At 40.6% G+C, this 26,370-nt stretch overlaps 2 protein-coding genes across 5 annotated transcripts in view; both read left to right on the top strand.

The window, feature by feature from the left end:
- The window catches only part of glis1a (GLIS family zinc finger 1a), a 46,846-nt gene extending 31,906 nt beyond the window's left edge, over positions 1 to 14,940 (top strand). Inside the window, exons 4-10 of one of the 2 annotated variants that reach the window (XR_014623761.1) lie at positions 536 to 649; positions 1,744 to 1,852; positions 2,920 to 3,076; positions 11,440 to 11,564; positions 11,655 to 11,753; positions 12,641 to 13,056; positions 13,207 to 14,940. Coding sequence is in view for 1 of the 2 variants with exons in the window: in XM_084369293.1 (XP_084225419.1) it covers positions 536 to 649; positions 1,744 to 1,852; positions 2,920 to 3,076; positions 11,440 to 11,564; positions 11,655 to 11,753; positions 12,641 to 12,783 (747 nt within the window). In the remaining variant the exon portion in view is untranslated. Of the gene's footprint in view, positions 1 to 535; positions 650 to 1,743; positions 1,853 to 2,919; positions 3,077 to 11,439; positions 11,565 to 11,654; positions 11,754 to 12,640 lie in introns of both variants that reach the window. The other variant, XM_084369293.1, reaches the window with a different exon arrangement.
- A 1,448-nt stretch (positions 14,941 to 16,388) lies between these two features.
- LOC311266521 (uncharacterized protein) lies at positions 16,389 to 25,902 on the top strand. Of its 3 annotated transcripts, XM_084368928.1 has the most exons (4): positions 16,402 to 16,465; positions 16,756 to 16,913; positions 21,620 to 21,797; positions 21,884 to 25,902. In XM_084368928.1, exon 4 carries the CDS (start codon positions 21,886 to 21,888, stop codon positions 23,110 to 23,112), a length of 1,227 nt encoding a protein of 408 aa, XP_084225054.1. In that variant the 5' UTR covers positions 16,402 to 16,465; positions 16,756 to 16,913; positions 21,620 to 21,797; positions 21,884 to 21,885; the 3' UTR covers positions 23,113 to 25,902. The 3 variants fall into 3 exon arrangements, with proteins under 3 accessions (XP_084225053.1, XP_084225054.1, XP_084225055.1); XM_084368927.1 differs by lacking the exon at positions 16,756 to 16,913 and having other exon boundaries at positions 16,389 to 16,465; XM_084368929.1 differs by lacking the exons at positions 16,402 to 16,465; positions 16,756 to 16,913 and adding an exon at positions 20,218 to 20,299.
- The last annotated feature ends 468 nt before the right edge of the window (positions 25,903 to 26,370 follow it).

The following is a 26,370-nucleotide window of genomic DNA, read 5'->3' as shown; positions in this document are numbered from 1 at the left end:
TGCAAGAATCAATAAAGGGATATTAAGATAAAGTGTCACTGTTTGTACGTGTTATATGTCAGATGTCTTATTTTTCAACCCAGTCGTCAGAATAACTGTTAGTTAAAGTACGTTTCTGCAAAACCACAGATGAGCTAAAACTTAACCTATTTCTCTCTTGCCACAATGCTGTGCTTATGCTCTGCTAACCATTTGGTTAGGGGCATGAATACATCATGGTTTGGCTTAAACTACCTGTTTTAGTCACCACAAAAATGGACGGAAATGTCTGCAGGTCACTTTAAAAAACACCCAGTTTTCATCACCACAAAAACATCTGGAAATGTCCCTTTGCCATGTTTGGTACGAATGTCAACCTTGGACGTATCTGTGGTTTGCAGAAAGGTTAACTGCTAATATTATATCCTGGCAACTGGGCTGTATTTTTCGAACATGAAATCACAGTTCAGAGTACACTGTAGTATCTCCTCTATGGATTTCTCTCCTTTTTTGTTCCTCTCTCCTCTTACCTCATCTCGTCGTGGTTCATTCACAGAAGCCGTACGCCTGTCAGATCCCAGGATGCACCAAGCGCTACACCGATCCCAGCTCGCTACGAAAGCACGTCAAAGCTCACTCAGCCAAAGGCCTTCAGGAGAGGGAGGTCAAGGTAACAGCAAGAACATCCTTTATTAACAGTATTAACTTTTGTATTGCCCCTTAACTTAATTTAATCAAAATTATATGCAAATCAAGACGGTGATGGGTGAACTGGGTCTTGCCTTTTGAAGAACCTTTTCAGTGGTTCTGGGTAGCACCCCGTCTTTCTGTGAAGAACCTTTGTTTCTGAGAGAAAGAGATGGAAGAGGGGGAGCGTTAAACATGTTGTTTGATTCAGTAGGATGAAATACAACAAAACAAAGTATTACACACACTCCCTGGAAGTCAGAATAGGGAGCCTATTGTTCATGTTATCTGGGCCTTGTTTGTTTTCTATGGACCGTGAGTGACACTCAGGCTTTGTGTGTATTCCCATGCCTTGTTTGTTTTAAACAGAACCACGTGTGCTTGTAAGTTGTGACATGGCTAACACGCCCTGCGCTGCAGTAAACCCTGTGGGGCTTTAAAATATTAAACATGCACTTTATAAACTCCTTACGGTTATACATTTCTTTGAGCTGATGTGTCACAGCCATTGAAGTTTGTATCTTCATAAACACTGGTTTGGGCGAGCATTTTTCGCTGATTATTCATGGTTCTTTTGTGGTTTCTGGGTGTCCTTCGCTAGTTTCTTCTGAGTCCTGGAGCTGCCACTAAATTGTTTTGGATAGTCCTTGGGGATGCTATGTTAACGGTGGATAATAAAGTAAATTGTCTTGCCTTAACTTCGTCAGAACATTTTAGAATAAGATTGCCTAACAAGATTTCTGGAGTTTGTACCTCAAGAAGCTGGATCGCCAGATGAAACAAGAACCAGGCATCTGGTTCAAGCATCATTTCTTTGAAAAATGAACAGTAGAAGATTGCCTGCAGAAAAATCACTGTTTTCTATCAATCTACTGTATGTAATCAAAAGAGAAGTAAATCCTTTCAGAGTTTAGCTCCATGGGACTTGTATTGCCCAACAGCAAAATACAATTGGATGCAACTAAGCTGCAGCTTTAACAAAATTACTTTCATCCCTACATGCAAGTAGTCAACCGCACATGCTCACCAACGTGAAAACACAACACTAAATGTATCTGTATGTCGTCTGTGTGACAGGTTCAAGTGCACACGATGCTGGAGTCGGACATTTTGAGTGATTGTCTGGCGAGGCAGCATCTCCACCAAGGAAACAGCTCACCTCTACCGAGCTTAGAGGACTTCACAGGTATGCACAGATGAAACGGTAGCGAAAGCAGTGGAAATCTGTGTTTAGCCCCCAACACCTCTCTGGAAATGAGTAAAAACAAAGAAAGGGGTAATTGCCCGAACACCTGGGCTGTTAAACTGTCTCTTTCATTTTCTCCCATGGCCTCATTTGCTCCTTTTCCTCTCCCTCCTCTCCCATTCCTTCGATGATAGCTCATCATGCCAGTGTTTACCTTGTCCAATTACCGGGCACTGACTGCGGGCAAGTTGGCCCCCTCCCCGCCCGTCCTTCAGCTTCTCCAAACCGGTTTTCCAGCCAACCTCTTTTTCTTTCCCTTTCAATAGCTGAACTGGGATCAAGAAGCTGTCAGGTACACTGAGGCTCAGTTGGCAATAGAGAGGGGAGAGTGTCCAGGAGAGCTGTCCATGTCTATTACTTCAGACTACTTGCAGTTATACCCAGAAGACTTTGAGGGAAAGGCCTCAAACGGCACACTACCAGCTATGTTTATTCAGAGTGAAACAAGCATGTCAGTGTTTCATTTTGAAAATGTCCCAAGAGAACTTTCTCCTTATCAGAAATGGCCAATGTTAAAGCCTAAATCCAACTTTCTGACTGTTAGGTATAGCTGTGCGTGTACATTAATGTATGTCGGCTATCATGGTGACATATGCTATCATCATCAGCTTCCCTTAAACTCAAAGTCAAAGCCAAGTGTTGAAAGCCCTGCTGATGGCAAGCAGGTATTTGTGTTACAGCTTTAAATGAACGGCAGCAAAAAATGTTTTAAGTATGAAACACTTCCCCCTATCGGCCTGGGAAGTGTCTCTGAAATGTTATTAGCCTTGCTTGTTCCTTTGCAGTGAGCAGCACCTGTAGGCTAACGTTAGCCAGCTTGGATTTGAACTGTTGGCGAGTTTTACTGTGAATATAGATTAAAATTACCATAGACAACATTATCTGTGCCTATCATCTTATCTATTATTGTCCTCTATCAGTTGAACCCTAACACATGTGGATGTCAAAGCTCAAAACATATATTTTCTGTGAAGTAATCCTTTATTTAATCTATGTGTGTATTTCAGGTGTGTACTCAAACAGCAGCACCGTCCACAACAGGGGAAATTCTGAGTTTCTCTCTCCATCAGCAGACACCTGCTCCAGGTATCAAAACTTGGAGGGAAATTTTGATGCCAACAGCCTAGCGTCTTCGCTAACAAGCCCAGGGAGCATGAGAGAGGGGTGAGTGTGAGAGCAACGCAAGTAGATCATCCCTGGTGTCAGTTATTGATTTTTTTATTTTTTTATTCATGCTGGGGAAAATGACTGTAAGCATATAGGCTTTTTTACAACTGGCTAGTAGTTGCTAAGTGCCTCAGCTATAGGCAGCTCAAGTTACAGGAGTGTGTCATTTATTTTTTCTCAATAAGACTTCTCTATCCCAGCGTTTTGCACTTGTTTTATTGCTTATAAAAAGTGACAGAATCGTGAAGAAAAGTTAGTTTTCATCAACCCAATCCAACACATCCTCATACCTAAACGTCACTAATAGGTAGATTACCACTGACTCACAAAATGACATGTCACTCTAAGGTTAGACTTAGGCAAACATAGTGTTTTGGGTTAGAATAACTATATTACTTATGTAACTTCAGTTATGCAGTGAGTTATTTCAGTAGGTTGAAATAACTCATCGTTTATATTTGGTTTCACATAAAGTCCTGTGCTTGTTTGATCCGACCATCTGTCCCCTTCCTCCTGCCTGTGCAGACCTTCTTGCTCTTTGCCTGACTTCCTCCTTTGCTGTTGTAATTATTACTATGGCCACTAGAGATCGCTGCCTGACATCATTACATTACATAAACATCATTGTGGGTTGTAATAAGCTGCTTTCACTGTCGACCAACTGGTCGTTTTTCTGATGAGGACGGACTGACTCAATCGCAAGAATAAATGGTGGCAATGTATGTTTCTGCAAACCATTGCTATGCTGGATCTTTACATTTCTTTATGTGGCAACTTTACATTTCTTTAGGCTCAATATTTGAAGTTGATGTTGTGACAGTATGGTCTGGTTAGGTTTGGGCACAAAAACCATTTGGTTGGATCAGGAAAAGATGGTATACGCCGCAAACTACGCTGAAATAGTTCTGACGTCTTCTTAAAAATACTTGGTTTTCAGTTGCAAATGGTCTCCACGTCCTTTCAGAAATATCTGTTTTTGTTGCCACTAACATGGCTGAAAAGGTCCGTCCTTCACGTTAAAAATATCCAGTGGTTTCCTGCTTACAAATGTTGAAACATAGTCTCAAACTGTGGTCTCTCACCGGACAACAATCTTGCCCAGGTGTCATGTCACCAGCATCCTCCTCCACCTGCTGACAAGATCATCATTACCTGTAATCTCTACGTGATTTATGTATGAAATGTACAAATTTGAATGTGTCCGTGGTTTATAGAAACATAAAATGGCAACATTTTATTCGGACAAATGGGCTGTTATTTTCATACAGCTGTTGAAAAAATGAGATTGCTTTCTTGGAAAACTGGGTAATTTACTCAATGATGTACCAAGAGGAAAACTTAAACGGTCAGTTCATCCAAATCAGAAAAAAAAAAAAAGATATTTTCCCACTCACCCCTCGTGGTGTCTGGCAGGGATTTGCGTTATCTGCTGCAGGGACTTCTGCTGCCAGCCCAGTACAATGGAGCTGACTGGGATTTCGTTTGCATTTGGCAGTTTTCATTGAGAGCTATTTTCTACTGAAGATAAAAATAGTGAACGCTGACCACAGTTTTCTGCTCCTCTTGGCATGTGAAATCTGTTCCTAAAGATAATCATTTTCGGCTATTCTCCCCAGAATCTTTCTTCATGAATCTCCTGTGTATTAAAGAACTTTTTAAACTTCCAAGCAGTTCCTCCCTGCGCTGTGTCAGACCCAGAAATCGCGTTTCAACCTCAGATACATGGCCAGGACTCTAAAGATTTCACAGTCACTTTGCTTCTCCTCTCTTGTCTGGAAAGCACATGGCCATAAACATGGAGAGAGATGTGAGCGTATGCATTCTTGAATAAACCAGAGACATTATCACCAGAGATGGAGTTATGGCTTTGTGGTTGCACTGATTGGGTACTTGGAGGCCGCAGAACTTATGTGTACTGTAAACTGAGACAAATTTTGTCTAGCCCAGTATAAAAGTAGAAGTGAGACTAAAAAGATACAGCTGACAGCCTCCAGGCAGCAGTTTCTGGACAATACGGTCTCATATCATTGGTCATTAAAGAAAAGCCCTTAACTAACTTTTATTGGCACAAAAGCAACAACAAAGGCAGGCTGTCCAGTAAAAGAGTTAATAAGGGCCAAGATTACATTTTTGTGGTCTAATGAATGATATAAAATATTCATGTATAATGAACACAGTTCTACATGAAACTCTCCAGCATTTCCTTGAGTTTTTTTTCCAAATGGGTCTCAGGTCTTGGCAGAGGAGTTGAGAGGAGAGTCGAGGTGAGTTGTTCCCTCTGAACACAAATTCAAACCGATAAGCTTCAGTTTGAAGGTTTATTGTTGACTTTGGAAACCGCAGAGTGATAACACTTAGTCGTGTAGTGTCAACTTACTGGAAAATCTGAGATTTTTAAAAAACTCTCAACTCATGGCCTCCATGCTGCAAAAGGTTACAGTAAGTGAACATTGTTCTAAGAGTTTATATGTTCAATGGTAAGTGGGTGTTGTTATGCCATTAAAATGGTCCAATTTGTAGATAGTTGAGTCTCTGACTCTTTGGTTGGTAGATCAGGCCGACCACAAGCAATCAACTCTCTTAATGAAACCACATCATATCTTTATTTAGTGTAAAACTAAATTTGTGCAGTATTCAAACAGGGATGAGCAAGTATGGGATAATTATGTTTTGTTATGTTGTTTGATTGGTTTGTCAGCAGGATTTCACAAAAACCGCTGAATGGATTTGAGCAAAACTTGAGGATGGAGGATGGGTCTCGGCCCAGAATAGATTAGTCTGGATCCATATAAAGGGACGGATGGTGAACTAGTGGCGTTCTGGTTTGTCTCTGTATCTGTTCAACCAACTCAATTGTCAGTATTCTTGTCACAATGGGAGGTCTAAACAGGAAGTTGGTGGGACTCACCAGGAGTTGTTAACATCAGCCTGAAGTTGCTATATTTCTTATTCATTAGAAACCTATTTACATAACAGCCTCAGAATTTAACTTCATATCAATGTCCTTGATCACAAAAAGAAATTAGAAAAAAACATTTTACCATTTTTGGGTTTAGGATGTTCTTGAAAATACTGTGATTTTTAAAATGTATACAATGCTTTCAAAAGATAGAGAAAAACACATTAATGGAAATCTGCCTCGATGCAAAAGCACCTCTTAGTTGAGATTGTCATGTTGAGGTTAAAACTTACTAATGTCAATTTAAAGCTCTATAACTTAATAAAGTTGCAAATATCACATATTGTACCTACTTGTGTCCACTATTTCCATGTGTTATTTTCAAATGTCCTCTAGGTCTTGGGGGAAGTGTTAAAGGGACATTAGCTGTAGTTGCTTCTTATCCAGCTTGAGTTGATGAGTTTTGGAAATATCTGCCATAGAGATGTTCGTCTTCTCTTGAATGTAAAAGTCAAAGTGCCCTAAAATGTACTGTACATGTGAAGAAACTCAACAGCAACGTCTTTCTTCAAAAATAGTGACTCAAGATAACCCACAGACCTTATTGTGAACAGTTTCATGTAGGGACTATTTTCTTTCTACCTAACTACATCCGCCAACCGTATCACTGCACAGAAGGAGGCGTGTGTCTACTCTGTGTTAGCTAGCTTGGTTAGCTTAGTTAGCTAGCCTCTTGTTGATGCAGTGATATGGTAGAGAGAAAATAGTTCTTCTCATTTATAATGAACGGGTCATGATTTCTAGGAACGATTCAAAATTTCCATTTTGAATTTTTGAGTTTTTCAAATGCATTTTTTTCTTTAACCACAAGTCAAGTGGTGAAAACTCCAGCACTCCAAAGTTGATGTAGTGCTAGTAATAAAACTACATTATAGTGTTGTTAAATGTATGTGTGTGGACTTCAAACAGGCCTGGAAAAGCTTTAAAAAATCAATTATGATGATATCCTTGAAAGTACATGATTGAAAAAAATCTAAATAATTAATATGAACACAAAACTTCATTCAGACGCTTCACTTCTGTCACCTGTCGCTGGATTTCACCTGGATTATTTTCACCTGATTGATTCATGATTAGGTGTAAAACTGACACATTTTCGGTTTACAAAGCAAACGTTTCATTTGATGTTCAGTTAAGTGTTTGGGTGTCTGTGTGTGTGTGCTTGCCTCCATCTCCTCACAGTTTGCAGCCAGAGCTTCCATGAAGCGCTGCACAATCTGTCCATTGACGTCTCTTTATAGAGACTGAGGATGTCATAGAATACCACTGGTGCCCGCAGTACTCAACGGCCTGCCAAAGCCAATACCAGACAAGCACTTGTTTTTCCCCCAAATGACTTAGCGAGACGTTAAACACGTGAAAGTAAATTATCTTTGCTTCACGGCACTGTCGGCATCAAGCTCTGACCTCATAGCCAGGCACGTGTTTACTCTGGCTGAGAAGAGCCATTTTGACTTCTTTTAATTATTTAATACTTGAGGGATTCAGAGGCCCGCGCTAAGGCTCGTCCATCTGCGGGTATTTGTGATGTATGGTGTTTGTGTGTTTAGCGGTCGAGAGCTGGATTGGCTTTTTGGAGCGGCATGTCCATCAGATAGAGGCACACTAACCGGGATGGCTCTCACACAGAAACGCTGTTATACAATTTGAAGGAAAGAGAGGCGATGAAGTTTACTTTGCAGAAGCTCAGAGTGACATCGGATCCAAACAGCCGTTTTAACTGAAATGTTTGACATGTCCTCACAGTTTTGTATTTACCGTTTCTCTAACGTGCAATAAGTCTACTCTAGTTTCGCTAAGTACTTGATTGGAAGCACTTAGTTCACATTAAATCTCCATCTGTGTTACATACATTCAACATGATCCACTGTGATCCACTAAGTCTACATCACAAAAGTACTCCAGCACCTTTCCTCAGCCAAAACTGAAAACAGATCAGTCTGGCGTGCACAGGCAGGCACTTTTGGTAAACCGACTCATCCCCCACTCTGATCCCGTCATGGCGTGCAGCTATTAAAAAGCAGCCATGGACTAAAGCGGAGTTGCAGTGGCGGACTCAGGATGTTTGAGGGGCAGGGGCGAAAAAAATAAAAATGGCACCAATTGTATCTGTTGGGGCACCAGCACGCAGAAAGTTGTGATATATATTTTTATTGAAGAGAGGGCACTTCATCACATTTTGTCCACTGGAAGGGCACCCAAGAGGACACTTTGTTACATTTTGTCACACCCTAGAGGGCACTTTATCTCGTTTTGTCCCGTCCTAGAGGGCACTTTATCACGTTTTCTCCACTGGAAGGGCACCCTAGAGGGCACTTTATCACGTTTTCTCCACTGGAAGGGCACCCTAGAGGGCACTTTATCTCGTTTTGTCCCGTCCTAGAAGGCACTTTATCATGTTTGTCCACTGGAAGGGCACCCTAGATGGCACTTTATCACATTTGTCCACTGGAAGGGCACCCTAGAGGGAACTTTATCACATTTTATCTACCATAGGGGCATCCAAGAGGGCACTTTATCATGTTTGTCCACTGGAAGGGCACCCTAGAGAGCACTTTATCACATTTTATCTACCATAGGGGCATCCGAGGGAATTTTTTTTCCTGCAACCCTCCAGTCCACCAGTGCAGGGCTGAATACAGCATAATCTGCATACAGTATCAACATGAGAGACTAATTTTGCAAGCAAGATTCTTCTCATTCCAGATATAAAGAGGGCAGCTGGCTGTAGTTAGTCAGAAAGAGAGGGAGGAAAAAAAAGTGAGTGATGAAGGGATTTAGCGGTAAAATATGATCAGAGAAACAGTTTCCTGAGGTCGTGCTGACAGCCGCTCCCTCAGGCGTGGGCTCTCTGTTAAGCTCATGCATCTGAGAAGTTTGGGCACACCGGCCACAGAACGACAGATCGACACAGCAGGGCCACGCACGGCACAGCTCAGACATCTCAGCTATGTTGTTGCAGCGTCGCAAGAATGTAAGCCGTGGAACAGACGCGGTTGTTTATAGTTCAGGTCAGCTCTGATGGTTCTGGGGCCACCGAGGGGAATCTAGAAGTGTTGAATTCTTGGGGCTCGCAGTCATCGCGGCACATTCACTTCAACAGTCGCACTATATCAAAGCTCTACTTTGTTTACATAATCTTATACAAAGCCTGTTCTTTATTACCTTGGGAAGCCACAGCCATCTGTAAGTTATATCAGTTTGGGTTTCAAAAAGTCCTTCTGATTAATTTTGGCTTTTATTGTGTTTCTGCGCTGAAAGCAGAGACTGTTAAATTAAATGTAATAGCATTTGACATGGGAAATGGGCAATAAAGAGACCTGGGGATGATAAATGATAGATATGTAAAGAAATCTCCAAACATTTCCTTTTTTTATAGCTGGTCAGATGCGAATATAGAAGGCGCTTGGGCCAGCAGCCTTCAGTATCTCTGACAAGGCTTGGCTTGTTTATGAAGCCCACTAAAACCCTCCAGCAGAAACCAAGGCCATTTGGCTCCCCGGGGACCAATATGCTACAGTACATCATCCTGGAGGGTTCTCAGGCCACATGAAATGCTGAGAGCGAGCGCTTTGAAGGAAGAGGAGGGGGGCTCAAATACCATATTGGGGGGTTTTCAGCTGCATATCTCCTTGGAGAGATATTCGGCTGCCTTTCTTTCTTCTTGTCGACTTGGCTCCAGTGACTCATTCGTTTCCATGTTGAGTCAGAGTGTTTGTGCTCAGTCAGCACATTCTTGCAGCGTAGCGATGGATACCGCTCCACACAAAGCCCGCCTACATTACCCCCCTGAGGTGGAAACGCTTCCTTATATAAACTGTACTGTTTGCACATGAGTTTAAGTATTTGCATGTTTTTGTCTGCTAACACAGCTGCTGCCATGCATGCAGGTAATGGTTATCGACAAAAATGACTTGATTTGATCAGAGATTTATGTTTATGTTAACTTTAGCAGTGTTGTAAAAAGTACCCAAAGTCATACTTGAGTAAAAAAAAGAGAAAAGAAAGAAGCAAAAGATTTGTGGAAATATTACTTTGGTGAAAGTGAAAGTCACCCGTACAATTCTCTGGCAGTAAATTAGCTTAAAAGTAAAACATAAACATAAATTAAACATACAGTATATTTATAGTATATTTATATGCATCCATATACTATTTACTATGGGTTGATGAATTATCAGACCAGATATTTGGCAGTTTTCTGATCATTGGGATCAGTGCTTTGGGTTGTTTTGTTTTTTTTAAAGCTGCTACAAGGAACTTTGATATGTTATTGATTTTGGCGGCCCCTGTGGACAAAAGTGGTAGTGTTTCCACCATGGAAACCACAAATATAATGTCAAAAATATAATTATCTGAAGAAAAATGTTCTCCTGCTTCTTTTTAATCGGCTAAAGTACTACTCTAACATAGAAGAAAATGGAAATACTCAAGTTAAGTACCTTAAAGTTGTAGTAAATGTACTTTAGTTACAATCCATCACTGAACTTTAGTGAAACCTAGTTTTAAATAACTATACCTACAGTGGTGAGGCATAGTTTAATCATTAACCCTATAAGGTTAATGATTTACCTCTTTAATTAAATGAAATGTATCAATTGGCATTCTGTGCGATTTGGTGCCCCCCACAGTTTCTGAGTGCAACACCACTGTCATAAACATAAATCCCAGGTCTGTTTGTCAGACGTAATGTAGGTGCTAACTACAAACAAAACTCATTACGTCATAACAATGTTATGTGTTGAAAACTTGTATGTTGAAGCAAACATTCACCCTGTTACAAGACACTGTACCATCAACATGATTCTGAAGCTGTTTTTTTTATTTTATAAAGGTAAATAAGTCACATAATGTTGCTTTAAACGAATGAAAACAAAGTAATTGGAAGTAATTACCTAAAAAATAAGAAGAGCGACTGAAAAATATAGTTGTCAAAAGAAAGGGCTGCTTATGTGATGATATTGCATTTCATTCTAAACTTGTTGTTTTGAAATTGTATCCTCTTCTGGTCAGCTGTCACATTACTAATAATTTGGTTATGACACCATCATCATTTTACCACAAGTGTTCTTGGCTCAGCGCTGGAGCTCAGAAATCTGTGGTGAGGTTAGTCAGGCTTAAGAAACGCTGAAGTCATCTGTATGTGACAGAAACCTGAAACAGTTCAGCAAGAGGGAAGCTCAAGTCCACTGGGAGAAGGAAAAAACAAAGGCATTATCGTAAAAAAGTAGCTGACTTGTGTCAATTACATGTCAGTCGCTGAAGCGATATCAAGGCTTTCATCCAACCCACCAACAAATGGACACAGTTGACACAAACATAACGTACTTGGTGGTAGTAAAAAAGTTAATAAGTTTGGGTACTGAGTAATTCAGCTATGTGTTTTTTTTATTGCCAACAGGAACAGACCAACATCCTTGTTCAACCCAGTGAGCACATCGTCAGACAGAGTGGACATCCAGCTACAGGGCTACCACAAAACCTACAGCCACCAGCAAGTATTCACACAGCAGCAGCAGCAGCAAGGTACTGACAGTATCATCAGCCTCATCGAATCTGTGTGATTGTCTACTGCCTGTGTTTGGTGTTTCATCATTTCCTCTGTGCTTCTCCAAGGATGTGTGTATGGGGAAGGAAAGGTGGTTCAACCAGTCAGTGATGGAGGCTTTGAACCAGCCAGTTACTTCACAAACCCCACTGCCTCTCACTCTGCAGGTAAGATAGAAGTAAAGACGACACTTGTCACACTTGAAAAGTGTCTGAAACCACGCCTTTCAAACTTGACAGAACTATTTCTATTGTAATTTTTCATGTGAACAAGCGACTGCAACATAAAGATCGCCTTACAGGAGAAACTGTTTGAAAATGTGCTCAGTTATTCCAATATTTTAAACCATTATCGTACCCCGCTTCTCTCTATGATGACAGGGTTTTCACAACTCCTTTGTGTGTGGCTGTTTGGAACAGCTATAACAACTTTTTGCCATGGTTTGGATTTTCATTGTTTGTTGATTTCCTGTTTTATCCTGAAGTCACATCCTCTTGTGTCTTGTTGTCACTTTCTACTTCCTGCTCACCTGTGTTCCCAGTGTCCTGTCTCCCTCCTGTGTTCCTGGGCTCCTCCCCAGTCTGACTTTTCCCGTCACACCTGTCTCACATCAGTTGTGTTAGCACTTCCCTGTTTCCAGACAGCTCCTGTCTCTTTAAGGCCCCCTTCCGAAAAAGCCCTGTCTGCTCTGATTGGTCAGCTTTCACAGGCCCGAGCAGGCACAGATCACTGTGTTTTCCACATCAGCTCTGTCTGTGTTTTTGCAACCACTGAGGGCGGCGACCTTATAGTTGTGATATCACAACTGTACGGAAGTCCTGGCAGCTGGTTTATAGGCATAGTTACTCCATTGATGAAGCGCTTTAATATTTTTTATAGTATTTACTGTATAAAGCAACTAGAAGTGCTTTTGAATAGAAAAAAACATACAAATCTTAATTTCTAGATTAAAATAAATAGAAGAAACAGTCAAAACAAATCAAAAAATATTCACATGAAAATAAAGGAACTGCTTTGAAATAATATATTGCTCATCTGCCTTTTGTCCTCTCAGGGTTTGACTTGTTGCAGGACCTACAGGGCCAGGCGGGGGGCGGTTACTCCATGTCTCCCTGTTCAGACGACAGCTTCCTCTTCCAGGCAGGAGGCGTCGACCGCTGCCTCAACCAGATCTTCTCCATCTACCTGGACTCATGATGGCCACACGGAAACCAAAAAAACTGAATCAGTCACTGTGTTTTACCTGCGGACAAAGCGTGTACGATGTGTGGCGGGAGACAATCACAGCAATATACTGCATATTCAAGGCTGGAGTTGGAAGAATTGTTCTTATCCTTAACAGATGTGAAAATATATGTCAGTGGGAGTTGTGACGGTACAAACCAAAGTGCAAAATTGACTAGAAGCAGAGCTGCGGGCAAACTGGCAAACATGAACGGCCAAAAGTGGAAATCTGGTCAAATTATGAATGTAAGTATCAGTGACTTTTTATTCAGAGATGACCAGACCATTGTGATCTGTGATTTGCTGGTTTGATCTGTTCAGAGAGTCCGATAGCTGGCTCTCTGGCTCTGCTCCTGACAGTGAAATTAACCAGTGAGTTTGATTCTGCCTCCACAGCAGCTTCTGCGTCCAAGACATGTTCAAACCAACAATGTCTGTCAGAATGGATCTTGTAATGTTGTGGCTCCCAATCTAAATAAATCTGTTAAGGTCGAAACACGATGATGAGGATACCAAAGACCAAAACAACAAGTTCTGCTTCACAAACTGAATTAATTTTTGTTTGACTTTTCTCGAAATGTTTCTTTTTGTATGAAATACCGGATCGTTTATTCTCCATTTCAAGGTGTCACAAGCCAAAGCGTTTGGGAACCATTATGTTGTAATGGATGGTTTGTATTTAGAAGTCCAAGCAAAAGAGCAAAGAATAATTCAGCATTTTGGGAAAGGTTCTCATTGTTTTCTTCCAAAGAGTTCGATGATGCCACTTTCATGTCTGTCTGAAAATATGGCGTCAGCCAAGAGACAATTACCTTAGCTTAGCACAAAGACTAGAATCATGTGAACTAGGTGTCCAAGTATAGTTTTTAATTAATTAATTTATTACACAGTGAGGAATAGTCAGGCTGTAATTAAACACAAAAAAAATGAGGAAATTGAAAAAAAAAATGAAATTTCAAAATGCAAAAGCTTTGACGGCAAAGCTCAAGCTGAAAGCTTAAATTGTAAATGTAAACGGAATAAGACGAGGAAAACAGCAAATGTTTTACACAAAATGGGAAGTAGAAAAGCTTGCATGTACAGCTTGTACGGGCTATAACTGTCGCGATAATGAGTAAAATATATTTAATAAGGAGTTAAATTTATCCCCTGCAGAAGTACAGTTCCCCCTGCAACACGTGGCCATTTCCACCACCGCCTCAGTGAACAAGTTACATCCATCTCATTTGTTTTATTTGTCAAAAAACAACAAACTATGGAGGAGGGTTATTACTGTGCTAATGTCAACGTGTTTGTGGTTTGCAGAAACAAAAAATGCCAACGTTTTATTCTGGCGACTGGCGTGCGGTGAGAAGTGCATTTGGTCTGAGTCGTGCCTGGTATCAATCTTCACATCAATTATTGAATATTCAATTTATGGTAAAGCCTAAATCTATACTCAGGGTGCGTTTTGAGCCTGTTGGTCAACATTACAAGAACAGTTCTTATAACATCAAACTCTCTGCAAGAAAGCGATTAAGTGCATTTGCCCAAAAGTCAAACTATTCCCTTTAAGTTGTGTTTATCAGCAGCTAAATTACCTTTATAGCCGAAAGTTTTGAGGAGAAACCTCCAACTGCTTTTTAATTTACATTTCTCAGCTGCTCAGGACGGATCTGCAGCAGAGCAGAGCAGAAACTGTAGCAGTGCTGCCACCAAGTGTTTGAATGTGTGGACGACTCCTGGGACTAATAACTGACACACAAAACAAAACAACTGCACTAAAATGTACCATTTATGATTTGTCTGTCATGGAGTGAGAGGTGCCAACAAAAAGGTTTCAATGTGTGTAATCTAACAATCAAGACAGCAGCATAATCTCCTTTTTTATATTGTTTCTTTGGTTGCTTCTGCACAGTGCCTTTAAATGTGTGTTGTATAGTTTCTATCAGTGTTATATTCAGTGAGAGGGAGGCGTGCATTGTTTACAATAACTTCTCTGCACTCTTTTCAAGAAAAATGACCATCCAGACAAATGTTTACACTGATTTTGTAGCAATTCAGAGATTTCTTATTATTTTCATTGAACAGTGTATATAGACTGTATAAAAATGCACCTGTCTTTTATATCTAAATAAAAAAAAATATCTGTTTGTATACGTCTGTGTATGTTAGTTTAAAGGCTTCAACTAATTCTTATTTCTATTTGTGTATTTTCTGGCTTCATCAGTTCCAAGTAGCCAGGATGGGAGAAATCAGTCCAAAACCCAAAGATATCAGTTTTAATATCATATATGTCAAAGAAAAGTGTCAATTGTCAATTAACATATTGATTATTTAACTCACCGTTTCACCTTGTATCATTGGAAAGTGTGTAAATCTATGCTGAGGGCGGTGTTTTCACTGCTGCTCCTGTGAGCCACCTACTTACTACTACTGCAGGTTTTAGAGGTTTTCCTGCCCCAACACACCTTCAAATGATCAGCTCGTCATCAAGCCTGATAACAACCAGGCTCATTTGAATCAGGTGTGCTGGAGTACAGAAACATCTCAAACATGCAGGGAAGGCACCGAAGGACACTGGCTTGTCCCGGGTGTTTGGAGCTTGTTAAAAGCTGGCTAATACTGCCATCTACTGGTCATACATGTAGAACTGAAGTACAGCTGAAGTCTGTCAGAGAATGGTCATTGAACATAACATAAACTGCAAGACCAGAGAGAGAGAGAGAGAAAGAGAGGTATATGTCCATATGTACATATGTCCAAGTGTTTGGACATATGCTTTGGCGAAATTGGTGTTAAACTTTCATGCCAATAAAGCCCTCTTTGAATTGAATTGAATTGAATTGAATTGAAATTGATAGAGAGATAGAGCGATAGATAGGGAGATAGATACTGTATAGAGATAGATAGATAGATAGATAGATAGATAGATAGATATACATTTTTAATTACACAAATAATAATGTTAGCTGTTTCCACTGATGGAATGTAACCAAGTACATTTACCCAAGTACTGAACTTCAGTACAATATTGAGGTGCTTGTACTTTCCTTGAGTATTTTAATTTTCTTCTGTTTTATTCTTCCACTCTGCTACATTTTGGAGGCAAATATTGTACTTTTTACTCCACTACACATATTTGATTACTTTAGTTACTAGTTAGAACTCAAATTATTAATTTAATCTGATTAATTACTGATAATCAATAATCTGAGACGATACTCTGTACTTTTGATACTTAAGTACATTTAATATCAGATCCTATAACACTTTTACTCAAGTACTGTTCATCTGGCTTGGTGAGTTTGATGCAGAGCTCCTTCAGCCACCAGGGGGCGCTCTGCGGCCACAGCGCTGCAGCAGGTCAGATCACCTCAGTGCTGAACTGTGTGAGGATCTGATCTGTCTGTGCAGCCGCAGATAAGCACGCTTTAACTGAACAGTGTTTTAATAAACAGCATTAACACCCTCCCACACACACACACACACACACGCACACTGAGTGGAAGTCGTATTTCCACATTCCTCTGGGAGGGAGGGAGACACACCCTCTGATCCGGAGGAGGAGAGTCTCAGCCCGGACAGTTGATGGGATGCAGAGGGGAGAAACACACCGCAGCCGCCGCTGTGTGATGTTTGGATCCTCGAGCAGAGCCTCAGAGAGCAACAGGAGGTAAGACAGCACACTTCATTTACATCTGACAACACACTTCATCTACATCTGACAACACACTTCATTTACATCTGACAACACACTTCATCTACATCTGAGCTGCTGTTTCATGTCTAACAGCGTCGTGTTCACACTCTTTCTGTAGGTTTTAGCATATTTGAGAGGAATTAAATCATCCACACAGCCACACAGAGTGTTTGAGTCATGTTAGCTTATATCATGAAAGTATGTTATTATGGTGTGTGTGTGTGTGTGTGTGTGTGTGTGTGTGTGTGTGTGTGTTTGTGCAGGGACGCAGCCAGATACTGATCAATACATGGGCACAGCACAACAGGACCCCCCAATGTAACCCCACCCCTCTAAAGAAAATGAGACCAGACTGCAAAAGTGTACATACAATCAGTGATGGAATGTAACTAAGTACATTTACTCAAGTACTGTACTTCAAGTATGTATACTTTACTGGAACATTTCCATTTTCACTCTGCTTTAATACATTTTGGAGGCAAACACTTTTTACCCGACTACATTTATTTGATACATTAAGTTAATAGTTAATTAATTCATTAATTTTATCGGCAATAGATGTAGCTACACTTTTACTTTAACTTGTTTTGATACTTAAGTACATTTAATGTCAGACTTTTACTCGAGTACTATTTGTATGGGTGACTTTCACTTTTACTAATTTTATCACGATATCTTTACATTTACTCAAGTATGACTTTTTGGTACTTTTTTAAGTACTGTAATTAGTTGTCATTTTGAGGTATTTGTACTTTACTTGAGTATTTCCATTTTCTGCTACTGTACACTTCCAGTTTAGTAGATTTTGGAGGCAAATACTGTACTTTCTACTCCATTTATTCGCTAACTTTAGTTACTGGTTACTTTGCAGATTGTATTCTGCATTTACTAAGTGGTAAAATGTAACTAAGTACTTTTACTCAAGCACTGTACTTAAGTACAGTTTTGAGGTACTTTCTTGTGCTTTACGTGTGTATTCCTTTTTTCTGCTGTTGTATACTTCAACTCAGCCACACCTTGGAGGCTAATATTCTACTTTTTACTCAATAGAGATAGATATGGATGACATTCACTCTTACTGAAGTAACATTTTAACATGATCAAGTACGACTTTTGTGCACTTTTTCCAACAAAGCATGAAATTATCTTATTCTCTGGGTTTTTCTACATTTATTTCCTGAAATCTTGTTTTAAACACCTCCCAAAACTTTTTTCAATTTTTTTTTTTTAAATCTGCACATTTTAATGATATTAAGTGTGAAGAACAACAGAATCAGCCTTTGCAACACCACAACTACACTGAACAACTTCCTTAAATTCCCCTCTGTGTCGCCCAGTGAAGTGCAGCTGCAGCCCTGATTTAATATACGAATGTTTTATGATGAAGAATTGTATGAAAGGAGAATGGAGAGCGTTATTTCAGAGGAAGCTCTGCTGCCAGAGAGGATGTAGCAGCACACATTGTTAGCGAGTGAGATCATCCATGTTCTCCAGATTTAAACCGAGCTCCTCTCGCTGGGCTCTCACACCCAGAGAGGAGACGATCCATGAAATCCTTCTGTTTGGATGAAGAGCTGTGACTCTCTGCAAAGGTCAAACTGTGTCTGCTTTGTGTAACTCCAAAATCCAAAGATCGACTCATCATTAACGCAGTATTTAGAGTGCTTACTTGACACAAATCTGCAGAAAGCCTCAGCAGTGAGTCGACTCTAACCTTTAGACTGTGTGTTATCAGACTGAGATGGGGGTTGGACTCTTCAGGTGTTATCTGAACTGGTGAATTCATGGAATTAACAAGACATACAAAAGGCTGACTTCAGCGCAGTTTTGCTCCAAGGAAGGTGTGAATATTACATCCAAATTTAAGCAAATTATTTCATGAAACCACCACCTGTGTTCCTTTTCCTCTTCAGAGAGATCGAGCTTTGAATATATCATCTGTTGATGGTTATCAGCAAGAACAAAAGCTTTTTACAGTGCAGCATGCAAATAATCACAGAGTAAGGACTTGAAATGCTGTGTGGTGTGAATAAACGCACTTCACACGGTCGAAATTAAGATTAAAGTTTGAGGTTAACAAAGACACTATCGCAAACCTCTTACTTGAAAGATTCTGTATTGTTTTTTATCGCTCATTCAACAATATTAATCTCTATTCTAACTGATTGTTAAGGCTGCTTTGTTAATACATTTCACCCGACATGACCTACTGACAGCAAACAGACTTTTTTCTCTCATTTTTTCTGGAGGAGTTAAGAATAAATCACAGATTTTTAATGTTTCCCTCCAGAAATGATCCGAACATCATCACTAAATAAGTGAAGTTTACAGCTGTTATAATTAATCTTTTCATATTAAAGCAGCTACAAGGAAATTTTATTTTTTGTCGAGTACGGTGGCCTCTGTGGACAAAAGCGGTATGAGCAACACTGCCTCCTGTCATAAATATCCTTATCTGGCTGTGTGTGGCCACAGATAGTGAAGATAATCCTGATATCTAAAAATGAAGTATTAATAAGTATTAATTATACATATATGATAGTATTGTGTAAAAATAATCCATTCACCTGCATCAATCCAGCAACAGGCAGATCTAAAAACTGACAATATGCTACATGTCCAGCAGACAAACAGAGTTAGCAACTAGCTGGTGAACACAGTGAAGCTATTAGCAGCTAAAGTGCTACATAAACAGAAGAAGGAGATCATTTTGTACTTACATTCATAGGTGGACACGTACACAACTTCAAGTGAATGCTAATGTTGCTCTGTGTCTGCTGGATGTTTCACCTGTATACATGCATTATATGAACCTAAAGAGTGATGTTACATCAATGTTGTGTTTGCAGCTTGTCTCTGCTGCCCCCAAGTGGCCAAAAATTCAGTCTTTGCAGCTTTAAGGAACGCGTTTTAGCCCAGGAAGCCTTAAAGTAGCATATAAAGCATGAAGTTTTGGTTTAAAGGCCCTTAAAAATATATATATAATACAATGATGCTCAGTATTAACTGTCTCTGCTTTAACCTCCGAGGGTCACTTTTAACTTTTAACTACATTGTGAAATATTTCTGGTTATTGGCAGAATAACGCCGCATTGAATCTGTCAGTTTGAGCAGAAAACAGACATTAAAATTATTTTTTGGGGGGACAGTGACACAAGGCAATCTAAATATGGGAAGTCTTCTTCATAGCTACAATATCTCATCCTTCCATCTACTCTGTCAAACACTTAGATCATCTTTACAAGCAACAAAAAGTCTCTTTGAGAGACTTGCAGCCAAAAAATTTCAGTCCACCACTAAAATATTGTAGCAACTACTAGATATATTGAAAGTTTGTACAGACATTAATGTCCCCATCACTTTCATTATGTCAAGTTTAATCTCTTGATAAATCAGTTAATTGTCAGAAAATGTCAAAAAACAATTAATATTGTCTGTTATAATTTCCCAGAGCCCTGACGAAATCGTCAAACTTCATGTTTTGACAGAATATCAGTCTGTAATCTAAGGATATTCATTTTCCTATAACATTTTCCGTAACGATTAATAAGTGAGGTTTCTGTGTGATCATCAGGAGGTCTAGATGATCACATATACACTCAAACAGGCCTTGTACGCTCCAGCTGACGACGGTGGTCCCGCTTAAACCCTCCTCTGGTGATGAATCGGCCCTGTTGTTGGGGAGTTAGCACATTCCTGCCTCCTCACTGTAGAGCAGCTTTCAGCTCTATTGTGGTGGGTGAGGAAGTCTGATGTCACGACCAAACACACTCCCTCTCTTTCTGTCTCTTCCTGCCTGCTTCACGTGTAAGTCTTTTTTTTAAAAAACAAAAACAAAAAAAAACAGGCCTTGTTTATGTCGACCACATATGCTTTTAAGTTCAGGCAACGTCACCAAGTACACAGGAGTTTTAGGGAAGTGACCAGCAATTAGTTTTCTGTCTCCAGGAGCAGGGTTTCCCAAATGTTGTCATGTCACGTACTCCCAACGAGACACACGGTAGTGAAACCTGAGTTTAAAATAGTCATAGAGCGGTAATTTCTACTAAATTACAGTGAATTTAAACAGTTATAGGTACCGTCGTAAACCTCGTAATTTATGTTGTGCTCTACTGTACGTGTTTTGATGTCTGCTTTTTTGTTTTGTGCTTGTGTTCCTTTTAATTTTTCAATGAAAGTCAGCTTTGTAGTTATGTCTGGCACATTTTCATGTTCCTGATAAACAACACAAAAAGAATCAGTATTTTTTTCTAGGTCCATGCAGCTTTCTATGTGTATGTAAAATATATATGGTCCAAGTTATTGACTCCATTTTTGCGACAACAAATATAATACTACAAAGAGTTCACCACCAAATTTCAAGGCACACGGCTACGTTAAGGTACTAAAGTTAAAGGTGCAATATATTATAAGTATTACTAAGTATTTTAGTTGAAAACATAAAAAATGAACTCAAGTTATCAACAGAATGTGACGAAATAACGATGACAATGACGTCTATGTATTGTGTTACAGAGGTAACATCCCCCTGGTGCTACGTGCGCCCAGTACGGCTCGCTAGCTGCACAGCTACCAGAGCTAACTAGCTAACAGCAGCTAAGTTACATTAAAATTAAGTCAGTTGAAAATGTAAAGGGACTGCAACTTTCATTTTTATTTTACAACCCTGTGTTGTAGCATGACAAATAAATGATCCTTGAATCTTAATACTCTGTTTTAAAAATGTTATTTCTACAGTTTGAATCAGCTTCTGTGTTTTATACCTTGATGGTTGTATTAGATCACTGACTCTGGCTTTCACTCAACTAAGTTTAAGTTTGTATTGTGGGGCAAACTCCCGTTCTGAAGCAGGTCAAAGTGCTTTTCAGCAACAATAAAACACACACACGCACCTGTGAAAAAAAGGTAAAGTTGAGTTATCTGACATATAGAGTGAATGAAGCTGTTAAAAGATGCAGGTTTATTAAATAATCTGGACTTTGTACACCAGATTTGAGGAAGTTTCCAGTCTTGTTGAACGTGGCCCCGGCTTTACCTTCAGAGTAATGTTTGTATGAGTCCCGTCTGCCAATAAACGGCACAGCCTTCACGTGAAAGTCATGGCAGCATCTGTTTCCTCTCCAACAGCCAAACACTGGACTCCTGATCCCTAGTGACTCGTGTCGCCATGCCAACTCCCAGGATCCTCACAGCAACCAGGAGTCCTCGGAGAAGTTGTTAGGCTTACAAGCCCGTTTACATCTGTGTGAGCCTACACTGTAAAGTGGATCTGCTCCAGTACTGAGAGAGAGAGACCAGGAGGCAGGTAGGGATGTCTGAGAAAGAAGCAGATGGCACCATTAAGGCGGTATGACATGATGATGTCTCTTTCACTGTTTCTTTCTCTTTCAGAGATGGTTTGCCAGCGAGGTGCCCTGCTCGTTTTCATGTTGCTGGTGCAGACGGGACTTGTAGGTGGATGTGTGTGTCCAGCCGCCACCATTTTGTCCCAGTTTCCCCCTGAGGTTCCTGCTGACGTCTGCTGCTTAAACTACTCTGGCTCTGCCTTCAGCCACGTACACTGGTCTGTGTTTACCAATGAGACAAACATAGAGATACTGGACCTCTCCTTCTGTAATATCACTTCTGTTCATATGAGAGGCAAAGAGGCCTCTACATTGCAGCGGGTTTACTTAGGACATAACAGAATAACGACACTGCCAAAGGAGTTTCTGGCCCGCCAGCCCAGCCTGACGGAGGTGGATCTGAGCGGGAACCTGATTCAGGAGCTGCCTGAGGGTTTTCTTCAGGACTCAGATGGCCTCCAGAAGCTTTATCTGCAGGGAAACCAGTTACGCTTGCTGCCAGGCTCTGTGTTGCAGAAGCCAAGTCTGCGCAGCCTGGAGCTGGATGGAAACCCCTGGGACTGCTCCTGTTTGCAACTGGAAGGACTGGAGGAAGGCAGGAAAGTTAACAGAACCACTGGGCTGCAGGATCTGGTGGGGAACTTGACCTGCGTCTCTCCCAGACACCTGGCCGGCAGGACTGTGTTGTCAGTGAGGCTTAGCGACGTGTGCCGCCCAGCGGGACTCACAGCACTCTTCATTGTGCTTCCTCTCATCATCCTCTCCGCCTTGGTGCTCTGCTGGTGCTGCGGGAGGAAGAGGAAGAAGAAAGAAACACCTATAAGCACCTCAAAAAAGAGAGCTTCAAGCTCCAGCTGCAACGGCCAGAAGAATCGCAAAAAGCAGCAGCAAGCGGCCGCTGAGCAGAAGAAAGCTGGACACTGTGTCAATGAGGGGATCCTGAAGAACCAGCTGCTGCTACGCCCGGCGTCCACCCTCCTGGGCAGCACCAGGGACATCTACGAAGATGTGGAGATTAAGCTGGGCTCAGTGGAGTCTATTCCCAGAGTCTCCTCCCGCTGTTCCAGCTCCGCAGAGGGGAGGCAGGACTCCCAGGAGCCCAATGGGGCCAGCAAGGCCGAGCTGGACACAGTCAGTGTGACGGAAGTGATGAAAGACTCTGCTGACAGGGAGAAGGCTTACCTGACCCAGTCCACTGAATACTACAGCCTGGTGCCGGGTATCGAGCTGGAGGACTCAGACCACGGCGAGTATGAGAACGTCAACCTCTCGTGACACCATCATAAAGGAATATTTCGATATTTTGGGAAACACACTTTTGTTTTTTTATGAGAATAAGATGAGAAGATCTGCACCAAACTGAACTCCCACAGTCGATTAGCTGCAGATTTGCTAACAAGTTTCTAAATGTTAAATACTTACGTTACACAAGGGCTTCAAGTGTAGAATTGGAGCCAGGGGAGAGTTTGATTGTCCTTGGACGTAACTGTGGTTTGCAGGAACATTAACGGCTAACATTTCATCCTGGTGACTGGGCTGGGAGCTTTGGATCGCTGGGAGAAAGAGGTTTTCAGGCCTTGGGCTAGCTGGTTAGTTAGCATGCTAACAAAACATCAAAACTGTTATTTCTTTACATTTTTTGGATAATAGTAGTATTTTTTTAAGTTTTTAAACAAAAATTCTTACAGATTGCACCTTAAAGTTATCAAATCAAGTTTTTACGGGGCAGTTAGCCTAGCCTCGCTTAGCTATGCCATCTTCTCATCTAACTCTCGGATAAAAAAAGTGATGTAGCGTATTTCCCAAAATGTCAAATTGTTCCTTTAAAATGCACAAGAAAGAGAGAGTACGTGTCCGTGTGTATGTGTGTGTGTGTTACAGAAAAAGTGAGTTATCTATTGACACAGAGACGGCCTGGTCAGACCACTGTGGTATCACAATGTAAGAGGAAGTGATTTAATCCGGAGCTTTTCCTGTGGGACCTGCCTGAGGAACGCAGTGACGGTTTGAAAGGGAGGCCCCCTTTTTTTCTCTCTGGAAAAAAGTGATTTTAAAGACATGAAGACATTTATTCTTTTTAATGTTACAGTCCACTCTTCACGTTGTCGTCAGATATATGAGAAAGAACAGGACATGTTTTTAATCGCTGTGCTTACTTAGGTGAAGCAAGCTTTTGTACTCCTTTACCTCACCCAAGTGTGATTGTTAAACGCATTCCAGTTTGACTTTGACGTATAAATACTGCACACGGGATGTTAAAACTCCTTCACCTCAAGCTGCACATCCAGAAATGTAGGTGCTGAACAATGACTAATCCCATTGCAATGCTCACAGTTAATTCAATGTGATTTGTGGAATGTAAAGCTTGGACGTGAAGTCTAAATTTATATGTCATTGTTAAAGGAGGACAGATGCTTGCTCATGCTTTATGCTACATACTAAAGTGTGCATAAAGGTTGGAAAATGTCTGGCTGGTCAGATCTAAATGCTGGTTTAAGATAAAAATCTCTGTAGTGGCGGTTCGGTAAACTGAGATGCAGAGCGTTTCAACTCAACACAGTGACACTGGAGAGGACATCACCTACACAAAAGACGACGCCGAACATCAGGGTCATCACGGAGGTGCAGGATGCAGACGCTTGATCGTTATTGAAGATGTGGAAAATGGGCAGACGTCACACTCTCACACATGCTGGTTTTGAATGCTAATTGGTTTATGTTCAGTCAGAGAGACACAGAGAGAGACTGGGTGCAGCTAAGGGTGTGGGACTTCCTGGAATTTAAAAAACTGTGGTGTATTTTCCAGGCGGCTTTTCGCATATTTTCCATCAAAGCTTTGTTCATCGACATTGTAAGCCCGATACACAAACAGACAAATGAGTAAATGTTGCATTTTGTAATTTTGTACAGTTTCTGCACAGAGAAATAACATTATGTTGTCATGTCCTCTTTTTTTTCTTTGGTTTTAGGCAAACATTTTATCTGTGGGTAGCTTTATTTGATGATTAGCCTTATTGTTACTATGCCTGTCAGATTTCCGACACATTAACAGTTTACAAAGATAATTGTGGCAATGGTTCATTCTGATTTTTGAAACAATGGGTTGACAAGCCTGGCGACTTATTTCTAGCCGGCAACCATAGATTTTGCTGACTGAAATCTCTGGCAGACTTTATCAGCTTTAGCTAGCTGGGTTAGCTAATTAAGCTAACAATAGCGCTTTTACTTGGTTGAAAACACTCTCTCAGGCTGACCTTTTAATGTTTCAAGCAAAGTTTTTAAAATGAGAATCGTGAAAATGGGTCTGAATATGCACTTGATTATAATAATAATGCAAAAGAAGATACTACAGCTCAAAATGTCGCAGTCAAAAGTCAACGTTAGCTTACACATGTGTCCATATACAGTATGTTTCCACTTTTACCAGTACAAGAGAAAAGGTTTTCAGGATGAGGACTGACTGATATTTTTGGCAAACATAACATCTCAGGTAATGTTCCCCAAATCCATAAAAGAACAGGACAGTGCAGCTAACATTAGCTTAAAGCTTTATTGACATTGTAAGGTTAACTGCATTCAAAATGCTACAAGCCCAACAGACAAACAGCCAAATGAGTTTCATTCAGTAATTTTGTACAGTTTCTGCACAGCAATAACTATATTTGACATTTAATGGAAGACAGAAAATATGAAAAATCCAAATCGTTCTAAATAAGACCTTGTTTTTGGTCCATGGTCAACATGTTCGGAGAGAATCTGGCCTCAGTATTTCTAAAATCCTGGCTACAGCTGTGATTGTGCAATTTGAAGTGAATTTAGGCCTTATGGAGTTTGATTGCTTTGTATCTTATCACAAATGTAAACACTGCTGCAGTAACATCTACTAAACAACATAAAGTATCATAAATAATCACTGCTGAAACTAAATGAGTATACTGACATGATACTTTTAAAGAAAAGCACTGATTTTCATCATGTTTATTGTGGCAGATGCACTATCTTGATTGTTTTTGTATGCAAAACATTCGAATATTGTGGAAAGGAAAATAAATGTTTTTTTCATGATTTCTGCCTCTGGATTGTGTCTCATGATGACTAACGCCACAAACAAAGAAAAAGCAAACTGTGTCATTAGCTCGCTGCATTTTTGAGAACATGCTCCAGATCTTTTCATTCATACTTTCTCCGCGGCCTCTCGGCTCTTTCTGCCCCGACAATGACCCAGGTCGGCCCCAGCTACCTGAAATCCCACTTTTCTTTTGAGCTCTAATTTCACTCACCGTGGGAAGTTGTAATTACCGCATTAGGTTACCCAAACGATCAGCACTGAGCTGCTCACTCTGTCCTGTTCTCAGAGGTCTGAGCCCCGACCAGTAGATCCGGTAGCCGAGGAAAGGAAACAACTGGGCAGAAACAGTTGCTGGGGGTGACCATGGATGCTCATCTGGGAGTGTATCTCATCTAAATCTAGATGACAGATCCACCACTGACTTACCCAGGATAGAGACACAAACATAATAGTGGAAAATCCTT

The sequence above is a fragment of the Pagrus pagrus genome, assembly GCF_965226575.1.
Source record: "Pagrus pagrus genome assembly, chromosome: 12".
NCBI lineage: Eukaryota > Metazoa > Chordata > Actinopteri > Spariformes > Sparidae > Pagrus > Pagrus pagrus.
This window is presented reverse-complemented; position numbering and strand designations above follow the sequence as displayed.

Coding starts and splice junctions, on each gene's coding strand:
- LOC311266521 (XM_084368927.1), top strand. CDS start 21,886: ATGGTTTGCCAGCGAGGTGCCCTGCTCGTTTTCATGTTGCTGGTGCAG.